This window comes from Terrapene carolina, unplaced genomic scaffold (genome assembly GCF_002925995.2).
Source record: "Terrapene carolina triunguis isolate 2854851 unplaced genomic scaffold, T_m_triunguis-2.0 Scaffold750, whole genome shotgun sequence".
Classification (NCBI taxonomy): Eukaryota; Metazoa; Chordata; order Testudines; family Emydidae; genus Terrapene; species Terrapene triunguis.
In genome coordinates this window covers 486968-504189 of record NW_020665101.1, presented here as the reverse complement: position 1 = coordinate 504189, position 17222 = coordinate 486968, and the positions used below count along the sequence as shown (strand labels likewise).

The following is a 17222-nucleotide window of genomic DNA, read 5'->3' as shown; positions in this document are numbered from 1 at the left end:
CGGATCGGGCGGGAGGTGCGGGGAGCCGGGCGGGCCGGGCCGGGGGGGAGCTGCGGGGAGCGGGTCGGGCCGGGGGGTGGGCAGAGATCGGGGAGCCGGGCGCGGGGGGAGCTGCGGGGAGCGGATCGGGCCGGGCCGGGCGGGAGCCGCGGGGAGCGGGCCGGGACGGGGGGTGGGCAGAGATCGGGGAGCCGGGCGCGGGGGGAGCTGCGGGGAGCGGATCGGGCCGGGCCGGGGTTTTTGAGAGAGCGGCTGCCCGAACCGATCGGCCGGGAGCGGGGCCTGGGGAGCGGCAGGAGCCGGGGAGATCGGGCTGGGCCATGGCGCCGGCTGATCTCGCCCAGGGGGAGCCGGGCAGCGGGGCCTTGGGGGATCGGGCGGGGCCTGGGGAACTGCGCGGCCGGGGAGATCGGGGGGAGCCCGGCAGCGGAGCCGGGCCGGGCGTAGCGCTGGGGGAGCTCGGCGAGGGGGACCCGGGCAGCGGCGCTTGGGCGGCCCCGGCGGAGGGCTCGGGGCGGCGAGTTCGGCCTTGGCGCTCCCCGAGCCTCAGCGCGGAGCCGGCTGGGGTTGGGGGCGGAGCTGGGGCCGGGCCCCGTGAGCCGGAGGCGGCCTGGCAGCAGGGCTAGGCCCGTGCGGAGGCCTGTAGCGCGGCCGGCTGGAGGCCTCGTGTTGCGGGGAGGCCGGGATCGGAGACTCACCGCCTTCCCCGGGGTCTGGCTCCCGCAGCGGGCGCCGGGCCGGGGGCGAGACGGCTACTGGGACTGGGTTTCTCGGGTCCACACCACGCGAGTGCGGAGGGCAGCAGGCCGGGACTGAGTGTGTCTGCCGGGCGGGGACAGATCCGGGGCTCGGTCTCTCCCCACTTCCAGAGCGAGGGAGGGGGCTCCGGGCCCTCTCAGTGGTGGGGTGGGGGCGAGCTGGCTCCACGTGGGAGCCTTGGGCACTTGTTCTCCTGGGAGATTCCCGGCTAGCAGCCTGTCCTTGGGCTCCGGGTTCCGAACCTCCGGGCTCGCCAGCCTGAACTCGTGCTTCTCTGCTGCGTCCCCGGATCCGAAAGGGCTTTATGGAGTCCCAGGGATCACTGCAGCCATCTGGGGTGGCGCTAGACCGCAAACAACTCTGCCGATCTGTGCCTTAATACCAGCTCTTTGGGCATGGACATGACAATATACCCTGGCCAGTGCGGACAAGTCCTAACATTCTGGCGACTGCAGCTTATATGATCGGAGTCCAGGCTTCTTGTTGTTGCCTTCAGGAGTCCCAAATATTTGGAAGGAAAGAATCTCTTTGTTCCAGAAAGAATGGTGCATATTTTCTCCTCTTTTCTGTGTTGTCTGAAGTGAAATCAGGGATTTGGTGTTGATACTGCTTGTTCTGTAATAATGCTAGTATTTGTGACACATTGTACATTTTTAGTAACAGGAGTTAAGAACGTCATGTTAAAGTGCTATACTGACATACAAGCATTTTGATTACATTATGTCATACCAGCTAGAATCTGACATTCAGGAGCAGTTAACAAAAAGTTTTGCTAATATGCAACTTGTGGTTAAAAACAGATAAAATGTATAGTTGAAGACATACAGTAAAGCAAACTAATTTTTGCTATGTATTCTAACAGTTCGGATTATCTTACAATTGTAAGAAAGATTTGATTTTTGCATCTATCACTACAGGCAATTTTCCCTGCCCTGATAGCAAGATAAACGGACATGGGTCGCAGCATATTACTTTAGGAGTCCACCCCAGTACTTTTCCAATTCGGAACTCCAGTGTAGTTTGGCCCTGTTGAGGTGCTGTGAATTGTGGCAGTAGGGGGAGACTTCACTTCCTCTATTGATTACTGTTGTGGTTTTGTCTTAATTATAATAGTTTACTCAGTAGCAGAGATGTCGTCTTTTGTAATGGCTTTTTTTAATCTGTTAACAGATCTGTTCTTTATAACATAAAAATTGCTTTGTAACTTAAATAGAGAGAAACTTAGTGTACACAATTATAAATTGGCCCATGGAAGTCCCTAAAAATGTATTGAGACCTGCTACCAATACCTGTGGTATTGATCATGTATTGTATTGTGGTTGATGCTTTTCTACTCTGACTTCCTCTTCTGTGTTGTCAGTTTATAGTGTTAGTTAAAGTCTTTCATTATCTCCTGTCTAGATCCAAACTTCTGCTTTTCTTACATTTAGATACATAACCTTTTATTAGTTCTATTTAAACTCTATGCAATATTGTGATTTTTTTCTCCTATTTTCCTAATTTTAATATCTTCTTGTTGTTTAATTGTAAGTATTGTTGAAGGGATTCTTCTCCCTCCCTCAGTATTCGGAGAAAGTTCTCAAACTATCAGGTTTGGTGGTGAGTAGTGACCTTCTTCCAGCAACCCCCAGAAAGTTCCACTAGGTTTCTAAATAGGGGTTGTTGTTTTTTTTTTTCCCTTCTCTCCTGTAAAATTCCGACTTGGTGAGTAAATTTTTCTAGGCTTTTTTTCTTTCAAAAACACTCTGTTGAAACAGAAAGGCCTGCTCTTCCTTCCCGAGCATTCACAGGGAAGCATACTTCCTTAACGGGGGACAGGAAAGGCAGACTTTCCTTCTTTCGCACAATCTTTGCAATGTCTGAAAAGGAGGAAATGTGAATGACAAATTCTTGATTTTACATTTTTGCTGGGATTATAAACAGCCCTTCTTTTGTGTTGTGTGATAAGATGCATCGATTTGACACTGCTTATTTGAGTCCCTTCTCCCCTTCCAAGAAGTATTGGTCTGGGCTTTCTTTCTGGCAACTTCTTGGAGCCTGTCTGGATCCAAAGTGGCAGATCTAATGGCAATTACAGGCCACATTTAAGGACCTTGTAAGTGACATGTTGGGCAACTCTCAGGTAAGCAATAAGTTTGGAGAACTATTTCCTGGCTTCTGAATCTTCAAGGTGAGGCTTCTGAATCTTCAAGGTGATTGATGCTAGACAGGGCTGGACAGTGTTACAAGACATTAGTCAGAGGTCTAAATCTATTCGCTAGAAGCCAATATAAAATGTTGCCAGTCTTGTCATGGTTTAGGGATATTGTCTTGTATGCACCCAACGCTTCTTCCTGGTTTGCGGGGGCTGGGAATGGGTTAGAATCATAGAAATATAGGGCTAGAAAGGGGGTAGCCATGTTAGTCTGAATCTGTAAAAAGCAACCAAGGGTCCTGTGGCACCTTTAAGACTAACAGAAGTATTGAGAGCATAAGCTTTCGTGGGTAAGAACCTCACTTCTTCAGATGCAAGAAGTGAGGTTCTTACCCACGAAAGCTTATGCTCCCAATACTTCTGTTAGTCTTAAAGGTGCCACAGGGCCCTCTGTTGCTTTTTAGGGCTAGAAGGGACCACCAGAGGTGATCAGGTCTAGCCCCTGGTGCTGAGGCAGGAACAAATTAAACCTAGACCATCTGTGAGGGGTGTTTGGAGGTTTTTAAGACCAGGTTGACCAATGATGGTGAGTCCACAGTCTCCCTTGGAAGCCTATTCTAGTGCTTAACTATCCTTATAGTTAGAAAGTTTCTCCTAATATCTAATGAATCTCTTTTGCTGCAGATTAAGCTGATGACATTTTGTCCTACCTTCAATGGACTTTTGAGTTTTGCATGATCTTACACAGAAAGGCCACTTCCAGTTCACCCAGCTGCAAAATGGGTACCTGATCCATCGGGTTAGGGCAGTCATAGGCAGTTGGATGTGATGCTGGCCACATTGTACTTGTGTCCTTGTGTACTGTTGGCTATGAGACTGATGTGCCTTAAACGCATCAGCCCGATGAGCCATTGGCTTGGGGAAACTTTGACTTGACTCTATTACAGCATGTGACACATTTGAGGAGGGACCTGGTAACAAGTCTTCAGTCATCTTTTTTCAAGACTAAATGTGCCCAGGTTTTTTTTAACCTTTCCTCCTAGATCAGGTTTTCTAGGCCTTTAATCATTTTTGTTGCTTTCCTCTGGAGTCTCTCCAGTTTGTCCACCTTTTTCCTAAAGTGTGGCACCCAGAACTGGACACACACTACTCCAGCTGAGGCCTCACCAGTGCTGAATAGAGTGGGCCAGTTACCTCCTGTGACTTATATAGAACACGTCTGTTAAAACACCACAGAATATTAGCTTTTTTCTGAACAGCGCCACATTGTTGGTTCATATTCACTTTGTGATCCACTATGCCCTCCACCAGATCTTTATCAGCAGTGTTACCGCCTGGCCAGTTATTCCCCATTTTGTAGTTATGCATTTGATTTTTTCCTTCCTAAGTGCTTATCTTTATTGAATTTCATCTTGTTGATATCAGACCAATTCTCCCATTTCTCAAGGTAGTTTTGAATTCTAATCCTGTTCTCCAAAGTGCTTGCAACCCCTCCCAGCTTGGTGTCATCTGCGGATTTTATAAGCATACTTTCCACTCCATTATTGAAGTAATTAAAGAACATATTGAATAGTATCGGGCCTAGGACTGACCTCCTGAGTAACCCCACTAGATAAATCCTCCCAGTTTGACAGCGAACATTGATAACTACTTTTTGAGTACCGTCTTTCAACCAGTTGTACACCCACCTTATAGTAATTTCATCTCACCCACATTTACCTAATTTGCTTATGATAATGTCAAATGGGTCTGTGTTAAAACTCTTATCACAGCTACTGCTTTCCCATATCCGCTTGGCCCATTTTGTAATCTTTTAATAGCCCCATGTCTCTGCTGGGGCCTGTTGTAGTGAGATGATATTTTTAACTCAACAGACCAATATTCTAATTCAGTGGCAAAAAAGCTATATTCATAAAGAGTGAAGTTTCCTTGGTGGTATGTTGACCTGTTACAGAGCGTTGAGTAAATCTCAAACTTCTGAAAATCAGGAACTGCACAGTTAAGGATGCCCATGCAACCTTAACCCTACCCTTTTTCAGCAATGCTCTAATGCATCCCAGTAACACACATACCTTTACTCTGCCAATGCCAGTTGCTGAAATGTGCAAGCTCTTCACCTCCTTCTACAACCCATTCACTCACCCTCAGGATTCCTTCTATCCCCTGGAGCTGACAGTAGCCGATGGGGAATTATTTAGATATGCTCCAGGTGCGGTCTGCGTGGTACGTGTACCCACACTAAATGGTGGAGGCATTGAAATGATGCATACTGGATCCTGAAGGTATACATGCTGCTCTTTCCCTTGCCCACTCACATCAGAGGGTACAAAACATACATCTTTTTGTATCAAGCAATGAAGGTTATTATATATTACTGTCTCCATTGCATAATATTTGTATCCCATAATTTTTGTACCTTTTTTCAAAATCCCATAAACCCACGGCACACTCCTCACTCTCCGCCGTCTGACAGAAGCATGGAGCCTGCACAACTCTGCACTATTGTCGTGAGTGTAACAAGCAGAGGACGCACAATCCTGAAGTATTTGCAGAGCCGCAAGAAGAACTGAGTGGGTGGGGAAGGTAACTATTTTTTTGGAGGACAGGTTGCCATGGGACATAACAAGAACCAAGTCTAGGTTGTTAGTGTCATTCATGGAGCAGCTGCAGATGGAGCGCCCCTTCTGGGCCTGAGAAACAAGCACTGACTAGTGGGATGGCATCATAATCCAGGTTTGGGCTGATGAGCAGTGGCTGCAGAACTTTCGGATGCATAAGGCCACATTCCTGGATCTGTGTGCCAAGCTTGCCCCAACCCCCCAGGGCAGGGACACCAAAATGAGAACTGCCCTGACAGTGGAGAAGTGAGTGGCAATTGCACTGTGGAAACTTGCAATGCCAGACTGTTACTTGTCAGTCAGGAGCCAATTAGGAGTTGGGAAATCCATTGCGGTGGTTGCTGTTTTGCAAGTGTGGTGGGCCATTAATCGCCTCCTGCTATGCAGGACTGTGACTCTGAGCAGAGTGCAGGATATAGTGGATGGATTTGCAGCAGTGGGGATCCCGAACTGCAGGAGGGGTGATAGACAGCACACACGTCCCTCTGTTGTCACCAGACCACCTTACCACAGCATACGTCAACAGAAAGGGCTATTTTTCTATGGTTATGCAACCTGGTGGATTACCAGGGATGTTTCACTGGCATCAGTGTGGGCTGGTCAAGGAAGGCATATGATATTCACATCTTGAAGAATACAGGATTTTTTCAGAAAGCTGCAAACAGGTACTTCCTTTCCTGACTGGCGGACTACCACTGGCAATGTGGTAGGAAGGATTCAACTACCAGTTCAGCAGGTGCAGTATGACAGTTGAAAGTGCTTTTGGTCATTTGAAGGGACGCTGGCGTTGTTTACGCACAAGATTGGACCTTGGTGTGAAAAATATCCCAGTGGTTATAGCTGCCTGCTGTGTCCTGCATAATATCTGAGAAGCAAAGAGGGAAAAGTTTCCGCTGGCGGAGGAAGTGAAGTGGCTGTCTGCTGAATTTGAATAGCCAAATACAAAGGCTATTAGAATTCAACGTGGGGCTATCCGGCTCAGGGAGGCTGTGAAAGACCATTTTTAACAGTGAGCCACAGTAACAGGTATTGTATACTGTACCTGGCCCTGCTCTTTTTATGGTCTGGTAGGAATTGTGTGGTGGTTGCTGTGCATGTAGGAATATAACATTGTCAAAGCACCTATTGATTTTGATTGTGACTGATCCTATGAGTTGTGTGCAGTAACAGGTAGTTGGTCGCTTTCAGAACTGCTGAGCACTCAGCAGCATATGTTGTGAACTAATAAAGATGCATTATGTTCCAAATTTTATTCTGTAAAGCAATCTGCAAAAAAACCCCAAACCCCATGCTGTTTTAAAACAAATACATTAAAAGCTTTATAAATTTTGAGAACTGAACCTATGAAGGGGAAAGAACACTCATGTTCATGTAGCTACACAACTGTGGCTTTCACAGGTCAGTGTATGTGAAACTGTGATTGTCTTTAATGTCCCCCAGGGTGGAGTGGTGGGAGAAGGTAGTTGAATCCTTCCTTGGTGCTGTCAAGGTGACCAGAGTATGGTTTCATGAGCCAAGGGAGAAAGGGGAACCCTGAGTCCTCCAGAATCACTATTGGCTTTTCAACATTGCCAGTGGTAATCCGCCAGTTAGGAAAGGAAGTACCTGTTTGCAGCTTTCTGAAAAAATCCTGTATTCTTCAAGATGTGAATATCATATGCCTTCCTTGACCAGCCCACACTGATGCCAGTGAAACATCCCTGGTAATCCACCAGGTTGCATAACCATAGAAAAATAGCCCTTTCTGTTGACGTATGCTGTGGTAAGGTGGTCTGGTGACAGCAGAGGGACGTGTGTGCTGTCTATCACCCCTCCTGCAGTTCGGGATCCCCACTGCTGCAAATCCATCCACTATATCCTGCACTCTGCTCAGAGTCACAGTCCTGCATAGCAGGAGGCGATTAATGGCACCCCTGATGCCACATGGAATATGGAGGGAGGTTTAGGGTGGTCCCGATACTGAGTTTTTACAGCGGGCTGCAGAGGGACATGAGCCTGGGGTTGTTGAACGTACAGGTCCCCCAGAGCCTGCAGCATCTGTGGTTTGCTGCCTGAGAAGCCCTGTTATGTCCTGGTGCATCTCCCTCGGCTTTTCATGCTGGGACTTCGGGGTCTGGCTTCTCTCCATTCTTGCCTTCTCCAGGCTGTCCACAATGTTCATCCTCCAGGCCCTGTGCTCACAGTCCAGTGCAGCACTGGCTTGCAAGATGTCATTGAACATGTCATCCCAAGTCCTCTTCTGTCTCTTCCTTATCTGGCTCGGGTGCTCCATGGGTGTGGAGAACCCCTGAAGGCCACAATGGCAGCTGGTGCAGATAAAACATCCAGAGGTACCATTGTCACTCTGTTCACTGCCAAACTCACTCCTCTTGCTCGCCTAAAGTTTTCGGCACTATGTTCCCACTTCTGCTTGGGATTGCTTGTATAGAGCACCAGTCGCAGCACCAGCCATGTTGAGTATGGCCCACTCGGGGTTGGGGCGATGAGGAGGGAATTCCCTGGTTGCATGAATCTACTAGTATAGGACATTGACACTGAATACTGGTGCCATTTTCCACAGGTGGGGTTGATTTTAGCTGATATCTCACTGCTGAGGGTAACACGGGCAGAGCTATTGCTGGTATCCAGAAGCTGCCTGGGCCCATATGCTGTTCGCCAGTGTACAGCAATGGTGCCTGCTGAAGTTATTGCAGAGTGGTGTGGGAGGAAGAAATAAGTAAAGCAGCCCTCCCTAGAAACCTTTGGCAGAGGATTGCAGAGTGCCTTCAGCAAAGTTTCATCAGTCTCACAGGAGGATTCAAGGGACATCCCTGTGTCCATAGACAAACTGTTCCAAATGCCCCTTTCTCTCCCGCCCAATTCTCTAGCAGATATCCGCTCTCCCTCTTGGTCGTATCGCTACCTCTCGAGTAAATTATTGAGTCAGAAATGTGTCCTGCTACTTTGGGGGCACCACCCCTGCAATTGAAAATTTACACTTACCCAGGGTTCTTTCGCCTGCATCAGGCTCGCCCGTGCCCGACTGGCTGGACTGCGGCGGAGTCAAAAATAGGTCCTGGCTCGCTGCACAGCTGGATTCCCCCAGTCATCTGCCCCCAAACTCCTCTTCTCATCCTCCACCACATTAACGAAGACACTCTTAAGATGACGGGTGAGAGCTTCTCCTATTGGCTTAGTTAATCCACCTCCGCGAGAGGCTGTCTACACTGGCGCTTAGGTTAGTAACTATGTTCAGGGGTGTGACTTATTCACTCCCTTGAGCGATGTAGTTATACCGGAGTAATTCTGTAGTGTAGACCAGGCGTCAGTCAGCTTAATGGGGCAATTTGCAGTTACATCGATGGGAGACCAATTGAGTGTAGACACATGCACAGGTAGGTCGCTATAAGCTGCCTTGCATTGATCTAGCTTTATAGTGTAGACCTGGCCGCAGGAAGATAGAGATGATGGAGAGAAAGGCCTCCTTTACACATCCATCTGCAGCATTGGAGGCTCTGAAAGGTGCGAAATGGTCTATTCACCTCAGCTCAATGAGAACACCCCATGGAGGTGAACACAATAGCTCTGAGACTGTGACCTGCTCCATTACTCTCAGTGGGTGTTCCCGTCCCCCTCCTGAGTGCTTGAGTGCCTGTGATATGCATGAAGTATACCCGTTCTCAGCTCCTCATCCAAAGGGGCAGGACTACCCCAGATCCTGATTCACATGGTGGGCAGGGAGGGGGCCTCAGACCCTCCCAAAAGGGTGAGCCTTCCCCCAGAACCTGGCTGGCTCACATGAAGTGGGTCCAACCCCGGTAGATTCTGGCACATACATGGGGGCAGTGAGGGGACTCAGACTCCCAGAGAGGCAAGAACCCCTCAGATCTGAGCGCAACATGGGATGGCAGACTGGGGCTGACAGGTGCCGCTGCCTCTATTCTCCCCGCCACTGACTTCCATGTCTTTCTTCCCAGTGTCCCACCCCTCCACTGTCTCTAGCCCCAGCACCTCCTTCACCTGAGCCCCCAACCCCCTCCTCTCCCCTACCACCCTTCCCCTTTCTCCCTATTCCCCCACTCCGCCCCTAATATCACTCCCCTCTCAGCAAGCAGTCGTGTCCAATTTCCCCCCCATAAATTCTCCGATTCCTCACAATAAAATTGCCACCCATGACTCAGATCATAGCAACATCCCGCCAATCAGTCTAAAACTCCTTTTGTCTTGGGTGGGGGCTTATGATTAATGTATCTTTAGTTTTGTTAATTGAAGGGTGAGTTCATGCCCATCAGTCTCAGAGGTCTGATTCATCCAGTGATTAGCACCTTCAGTTTAACGGGACCAGGCAGAAGCAGGAAACTGTTTTTGGGGAGGGGGTCTGTAACTTGGGAACCCCCTCGTTCAAATGACCCCACATTTGGATCACTAATGCTACCCAGGCCCCCTATAAGGCATGCCAAATTTCAGAGCAATCCGAGTAACTGGTTGGATTTTAGAGAATTTACAAGAGTTAATCTTTAAAACATAAAATGGTGGGAATGGAAATCCTATAACCAATTTTCTGTATTGGCGCTTGCACAGACAAAAATTTACATTGTCTTAAATACCATTCTCAGTTTGAGTCCCCCAGAGATTTAGTGGGTGCCATGGGTAAAACTCAATTGACAGACTGATCTCTGGCTCGGGGGGGGGGGGGGGGGAGATGGGGACCCACCTAGAAACTTTTTGAAAAATGGCTAATTTTGCGGTGGGAGGATGTAATCTCTGCAACCCCTAGTTCACATAACCTCAAAATTGGGTCATTAAGTCTACCCTGCACCTTTCTGATACATGTAAGATTTCAGAGGTCTCCAACTAAGCACGTTGATTGCAGAGGACATGGAAAGGTGGATCTTTACGCAGAAGTCGTGACACAACCTTACCTATAGTGGTACTGTTGCATTGACTTTGGCTTGTAGTTGGTTCTTCTCTCCTGTGTGGTCCATCCTCCCCCAAAGTCCTTGGTTGCTGCTCAGAGTTTCCAAGGAATAGCCGTGCAACTTGAGTTTCTGGTAAGAATTCCAGTCCGTTTTTACCACTTCTTATGACCTAGGCAGCAGTTGTAGAATTGACCAGTCTAATAAATCTTGCTGCTCCAAATTTTCCATGGGCTAGTACGTTCTTAAGCTTTTGTGACAGAGAACAAATATTTTCCTTGTTAACTTCCTGGGAAGTAGTGGGACGAAGCTGAATTCCTAGTTATCTCAGAGACGTTCCAAGCTATGACTATTTCCACAGGTTCTGATAAGTGGAAAATTCAAGTAAAAGGATTAATCAAATTTGTGGAGTTTGGGGTAACTAGTAACTCTCCAGCTGAAGATCAAACGGGCTACTTTCCAAGAGTCTGAGGACTTGCACTTAATTACCATAAAATTGAGCGCAGCCTCTCGCCGGTATTATAACAGTTGCAGCCTATGGAGACAACAGGTCCCAGTATGCACAGTGCCTCTCCTTGGATTGAAATGTAGTGTTGTATACCTGTCATCTTTGCAGGCTGCATGCACCTCCTCACTAACGAGAGGATGGCAGCACCCAATGCGCTTAACAGTGAGAGTAACTAACGGTGGATTTGATTTAAATCACTAGTCAGGAAGACTCGATTTAATTATGGTTTTCTACATAAAAGTGCATTCTTGTTGGTTGTTATAACCTTAATACATATTCTTCACAACTCAGAGATAGATGTAGGTTTGTAGACGGTACACCCTATACATCTTTAAACAGTGATTTATTTTGAAAACTTTTCAGGTGAGTTTTACAGCTATATCAGAAAATGAATGATTGGTTATTTCATTTACCAAATGTAATTGAAGCAGATATTTATGAAGTCATTGGGAGGTGAACTATCTCCAATTCAACAGGTTAATCATTAATATTCGGAGGATTTTCTTGCCATGCTGTATTAGGAGGAGAATGTCACCAGACAGACATTTAAATTGTTTTATTTAACTAAAACAACATTAAGTATTCTGGATTTTTTTCTTCAACAGCAAACACATAATATTTTAACAAAACAAGCATATGTCCCTCGCTTCTCACGTTTATCTCCAGACCTATTCCGCCCCCAACAATCTTCTATTCATTGAACTTTTTGAAACTTTGCACTTTTTAGAGAGAGGTAAGGGATTGATTCTTTGTACACAAATTTGCAGAGGGACAATAGAGTTGAGGTCTGTTATTTCTCACCTCTATATATTATTTATTAAAAAACATTTTTGTTGTTAACAAGCATGTTACTTCTGGAGAGACAAATCCACAGTTTGAGAACTGCAAAACTAATCATCTCTGAGCACTTTCTATCTATTGGGTAGATAGAAAGATTAACCTAAATAATCTAAACAGAAGCCTGTGGAACCCCATAAAATTGGGTCCTTAATCCATGAACTATTGGAACTCATTTACAAAACTTTTCTTAAACATGACATGAATATATTGTCTCATACTATAGAATTAGAATTTATAATCCCTATTCCATGATGAGAGATCTTTCAGCTATAATGTATCTTAATTAAAACCATCTTTAGATTTTTCCTCAAAAAGCATTTTATAACAAAAAAAAATTGATTCTTTTTTAAAATCATTGATTTTTATCCACCCTGGTAATTAACCATTGTAATCACTTACCAAGGGCTTTGGTGGCTTCTTTGTCAGTGATAATTTTAATATCAAGATTGGATGTTCTCCTAAAAGATCTGCTCTAGAAATGATTCGGGGGATGTTCAAACAGGTGTAAAACGTCAGCCAGAGAAGTGTTTAGGTTTGCTAAACTTGTAAGTACAAAATCAGATGCTTTTGTTGGATGAGCTGGATTAAACTACTACATCTCTACCCTAGAGGGCTGCGAACGATCTGAGGGCACAGGCTGGCATGTTCTGGTACAGTACAAACAGAACAAGTACGGGTGCGTGTGGTGATCATTACAGATGGATTTTTGACCTGTGTTGAATAAGGCTCATTCAGGCATTGGGGCAAAATGGGAAACCGTACAAAACCAGAGTGGGCATGCGTGACTAAAAACAGTTGAGAGAAGCCCATGGAGAGCTGCCTTCTATCAAGATGACTTATTGAATTTTGGGACCGGAAGTCCCTGAGGGCTGCACCACTGCACTAAAGATAACGACATCAGCCGGCTGACTGCTTTGTAGGACTCTGTAGACCATACTATATTTGCCCCCGAATTTACAGAAACTCTCATCGAGAAGTGCAGGCAGGGCTGTCAAATCTCCTACTCAAGGCTTCTCCCTTCAGGATGGGCTTTATCATCTGGTCCCATCCCTGTTGTAAATTTGTGATTTCGGCTCCAGCCTTGTTCCGATTGATTATGGTTCATATGTGCGTTTATCTGGGTTTGCCAGGTTGCCTGGTGTAATAAATTAGTGGACCACAGTTTTCCTTTTTAGCCTTTGTTGTCTTCCTTCTCTTGCTTAATTTATTGCTCTGTAACTATTCCCTCTGCACTACTCCCCCGCCCCCCACCTAAGTTACAGTCACTAAAAAACAATCCATAGTGACTGAACAAGCAATTTCTCTATGAAACTACTGCTCAGACAGTGGGGCAGATAGGATTTCTAGCAAGACGATTGACCTACTTCAAAGGATCCCTTTTCGGTTTATAGAGAAATAACTCTTCCCTTCTCCTCTCATGAGAGCTCTTGTTTCATTGATTTCAGAAATCTTTTTTTCTAGCTTTGGACTATGCTCTCTGTTTCGCGTGTTGTAGTGCAAATGTTTTCTTTAAGAACCTAGCCCGTCTGCAGGTTAACAGCACGGCTGGCTCTGTCGCTTTTTATTAATGCTCACCAGGCTTGATGCTTTCAGAGAGATATCACTCACACCCACCTCCCTCCCTCCCTCCAGTGGAAAAAGTTTGTAGGAGACACCTAAGCTGTTCCTCAAAACAGTAAGGTCTTGGTCCGGTGAATGGATTGGGGTGGAATTAGTTTCCATTCAGAACATAGCGTGTCATTAGTCTAAACCAGGGGTTCTCAACCTTTTTTGTTCTCCCCCTCCCCCCCAACATGCAATAAAAATTCCACAGCCCACCTGTGCCACAACAACTGCTTTTCTGCAAGCAGGGCAGTTTCCTTCAGCCCCATGCCACAGGGGCCCCCACAAACCTACATTGCTCAGGCTTCGGCTTCAGGCCTGGGTGGCAGGACTCCAGGCTTCAGCCCCAGGCAGTGGCCTTCTGCTTTCTGCCCTGGACCCCAGTGAGTCTAATTCTGGCCCTGCTTGGCCAACCCCCTGAAATCTGCTCATGGCCACCTAGGGGGCCCCGGACATCTGGTTGAGAGCCACTGTTCTAAACCATTCTTTACAGCACTCCTCTTAACTACCAGTTTGAGAGAGGTGAACTTTGTAGCAGGGTGGATTTGATTTAAATCAAATTGATTTAAATCGTTTAAATCACTAGTCAGGAAGACTCTATTTAATCAGGGATTTCTACGTAAAAGTGCATTCTTGTTGGTTGTTATAACTTGATACATATTCTTCACAACTCAGAGGTAGATGTAGGTTTCATTTGTAAAAGGTACACCCAATACATTTTTTAAGTGCTTTATTTTGAAAACTTTTCAGGTGAGTTTTACAGCTATATCAGAAAATGAATGATTGGTTATTTCATTTACCAAAGGTAATTGAAGCAGATATTTATGAAGTCATTGGGAGGTGAGCTATCTCCAATTCAACAGGCTAATCATTAATATTTGGAGGATTTTCTTGCCATGCTGTATTAGGAGGAGAACATCACCCGACAGACATTTAAATTGTTTTATTTAACTAAAACAACAACGTTAAGTATTCTGGATTTTTTTCTTCAACAGCAAACACATAATATTTTAACAAAACAAGCATATGAATTTTTGAATTTAGTTAAACATTCAAGTTTTTTAAAATCAGGTTTGTTTTTATTAAAATTGTTTTTAACTAAAATATAAAATATTTTTAAAAACCCACAAAAATTAAATCGACTATATCAGCCAGGTCAACATGAGAAACTTAAAATATTGGCTTCTGCAGCTAATTCAGTCGTCTTCACCTTTATTTTCCTGTTTGTTCATAATCTGGAAAAGAAAAACAAGCTTTCCTGCTTTTTCAGGTCCCAAACGATTTCTCAATTTGGAATGAATTAGTCCAAAGGAAGAAAATATTCTTTCTACACTGGCAGAAGAAGCTACTGCTGTTAAAAGTGAGATTAGCACTTCAACAGTCTCTGAATCCAAGTGCTTAAGTGACTTCCACCAGTTCACTGGTGTGACTTTCTTTAAAACACCATCAGCAAACATATATTTATTGAATGGTTCTTATTCCCAAACTGGGTCTCTCTTACAGACTGCTGCCATTGTAGGTTTTTGCAGAAGGACAATAGGGTTGAGGTCTGTTATTTCTCACCTCTATACATTATTTTATTTATTTATTTATTTTAAATCATTTTTGCTGTGAACAAGCATGTTATCTCTGGAGAGACAAATCCACGGTTTGAGAACTGCAAAACTAAGCATCTCTGATGGTATCTTCTAGACTGAGCACTGAGTCCCATTGGGTAGATAGAAAGATTAACCTAAATAATCTATACAGAGGCCTATGGAACCCCATAAGATTGTGTCCCTAATCCATGAACTATTAGAACTCACTTACAAAACTTTTCTTAAACATGACATGAATATATTGTCTCATACTATAGAATTAGAATTTATCATCCCTATTCCATGATGAGATATCTTTGAGCTATAATGTATCTTAATTAAAACTATCTTTAGATAGGTTTTTTCCTCAAAAAGCATTTTATCAAAAAAATCGGATTTCAATCAAAAAAATCATTGATTTTTATCCACCCTGCTTTGTAGTTAGATAGATCTACTTTGTTCTGACATGTGACTTGTCCAGGCCACAGAGGGAATCTCACTGCTTTAGTCTATTATTTCCCTTTTAACACAGAGGAAATGAAATGTCCCCCTCAAAGGGACAGGATGGTGTTGAAAGTTAATTAATCCTCTGTTAACAGGTTTGCGCAGTGGCAGTATCATAATGAAGTTATTCTGAGGCGTGATTATTGCTAGTTGAAAACTTTTCCCTGACCTCCTCCAGCTGCCAATTTGTGGTTTGAGGAATAATACGTCGCACTCTTCAGCACCTCCATCCAGACTTCCCAAGTGCTTGATAGATGTGAATGAATTAAATCCTATAATAGCCCTATGAAGTCAAGTGCTATTGCCACGTAACAGAGACACTGAGACACAGGCAAAATGACTCCCCAAAGTCACAAGAGGTCAGTGATGGCGCTGGACTAGATCTCACATCTGATTTAACGGGCCTCCTTCTCAGAGAGAGGGGAGGTAGGTTTTAACTAGCTCTGGACTGTCTGGGGTGGGGGTTGTTTGTGTTTAATAAGCAGTACTAATCCCTGGCATAATTATTAGTGGGTTACACACACTCAGCTCTTATCAGGCTGTGTTGTAAAAGAGGGTTTAGTCGATTTCAGTGGTGTTGGCAGTTTCAGAGCTGTGTATAGCAGTGAGTCATGCAGCGGCAAAACACTTTAAAATGGATGGTTCATCTCGCATGGGTTGCGGAGTGTAATAGGAGGATTTAGAACACGCTAATGAAAAGCTTGCTGAGCTGTGGCTGCAGAACATTGACCACAGTGAGCATCCTTTTGAAAATACCAGTATAAAGGTCTCTCTTTGGCCTCTTCTGTTCAATGCACCTAGAATTAGGTGGTTAGATGGCAAATGTTCCTCCACCATCTCCAGACTAACTGCAACCTGTTGCAGCTCTTCCAAAAGTCCCATTAGGAGTTCACCTGCCTTCCATCAAGTTGCAGTGATGATCTTCCTGAAACCAGAACCTTGTTTTCCCATGCGTGAGCCATTCTTTTCAGGTGACAGATCTGAGGAACTGCTCCAGATTGAGGTGTCAATAGAAGTTTTGGAACACGTTGATAAATTAAACAGTAATAAGTTGCCAGGACAAGCTGGTCTTCACCCAAGAGTTCTGAAGGAACTCAAATGTGAAATTGCAGAACTACTAACTGTGGTATGTAACCTATCGCTTAATAAAGCCTCTGTACCAGATGACTGATGGATAGCTAATGTGATGCCAATTTTTTAAGAAAAGCTGTGGAGGCGATCCTGGCAATTACGGGCCAGTAAGCCTAATTTCAGTACCAAGCAAACTGATTGAAACTATAGTAAAGAAAAGTATTATTAGACACACATGAACATGGTATGTTGTGGAAGAGTCAGCATGGCATTTGTAAAGGGAAATCACGTCTCCCCAATCTACTAGAATTCATTGAGCATGTCAACGAACGTGGACGGGGATAATCCAGTGGATACAGTGTACTTGAAATTTTAGAAAGACATTGACAAGGTCTCTCACCAAAGGCTCTTGAGTGTTTTTTCACCCCCCTGAGCAAGAAAGTTGCAGTGCTGTAAAGTAGCAGTGTAGACAAGGCCTTGGCTGTAACCACTCAAGAAAGAGATCTTGCAGTCATTGTGGATAGTTCTCTGAAAACATCTGCGCAATGTACAGCAGCAGTCAAAAAAGCTGACAATGTTAGGAACCATTAGGAAAGGGTTAGATAATACAGAAAATATAATACCACTATATACATCCATGACATGCCCATACCTTGAATACATGTACAGTTCTGGTAACCCCATTTCAAAAAGATATATTAGAATTAGGGCTGT

General features: G+C 45.1%; 1 protein-coding gene, 1 long non-coding RNA gene and 1 other non-coding gene across 5 annotated transcripts in view; 2 read left to right on the top strand and 1 right to left on the bottom strand.

Annotated features, from left to right (window-relative positions):
• The window catches only part of LOC112102995, a 6153-nt gene extending 5381 nt beyond the window's left edge, over positions 1–772 (bottom strand). Inside the window, exon 1 of the long non-coding RNA XR_002907798.2 lies at positions 699–772. This is a non-coding gene — a long non-coding RNA (uncharacterized LOC112102995). The remainder of the gene's footprint in view (positions 1–698) is intronic.
• TNPO3 (transportin 3) overlaps positions 1–17222 on the top strand; it is an 83050-nt gene that overhangs the window by 791 nt on the left and 65037 nt on the right. The window contains exon 1 of one of the 3 annotated variants that reach the window (XM_024194540.1): positions 1223–1304. The exons of the other annotated variants lie outside the window; for them this stretch is intronic. Within the exon in view, the coding sequence (XP_024050308.1) occupies positions 1302–1304 (3 nt within the window). The 5' untranslated portion in view covers positions 1223–1301. Of the gene's footprint in view, positions 1–1222; positions 1305–17222 lie in introns of those variants that run through there. 3 annotated transcript variants of the gene reach the window in all.
• Positions 15531–15664, top strand: LOC112103001. Its single transcript, XR_002907799.1, has one exon. It is a non-coding gene; the product is annotated as a U4 spliceosomal RNA (small nuclear RNA).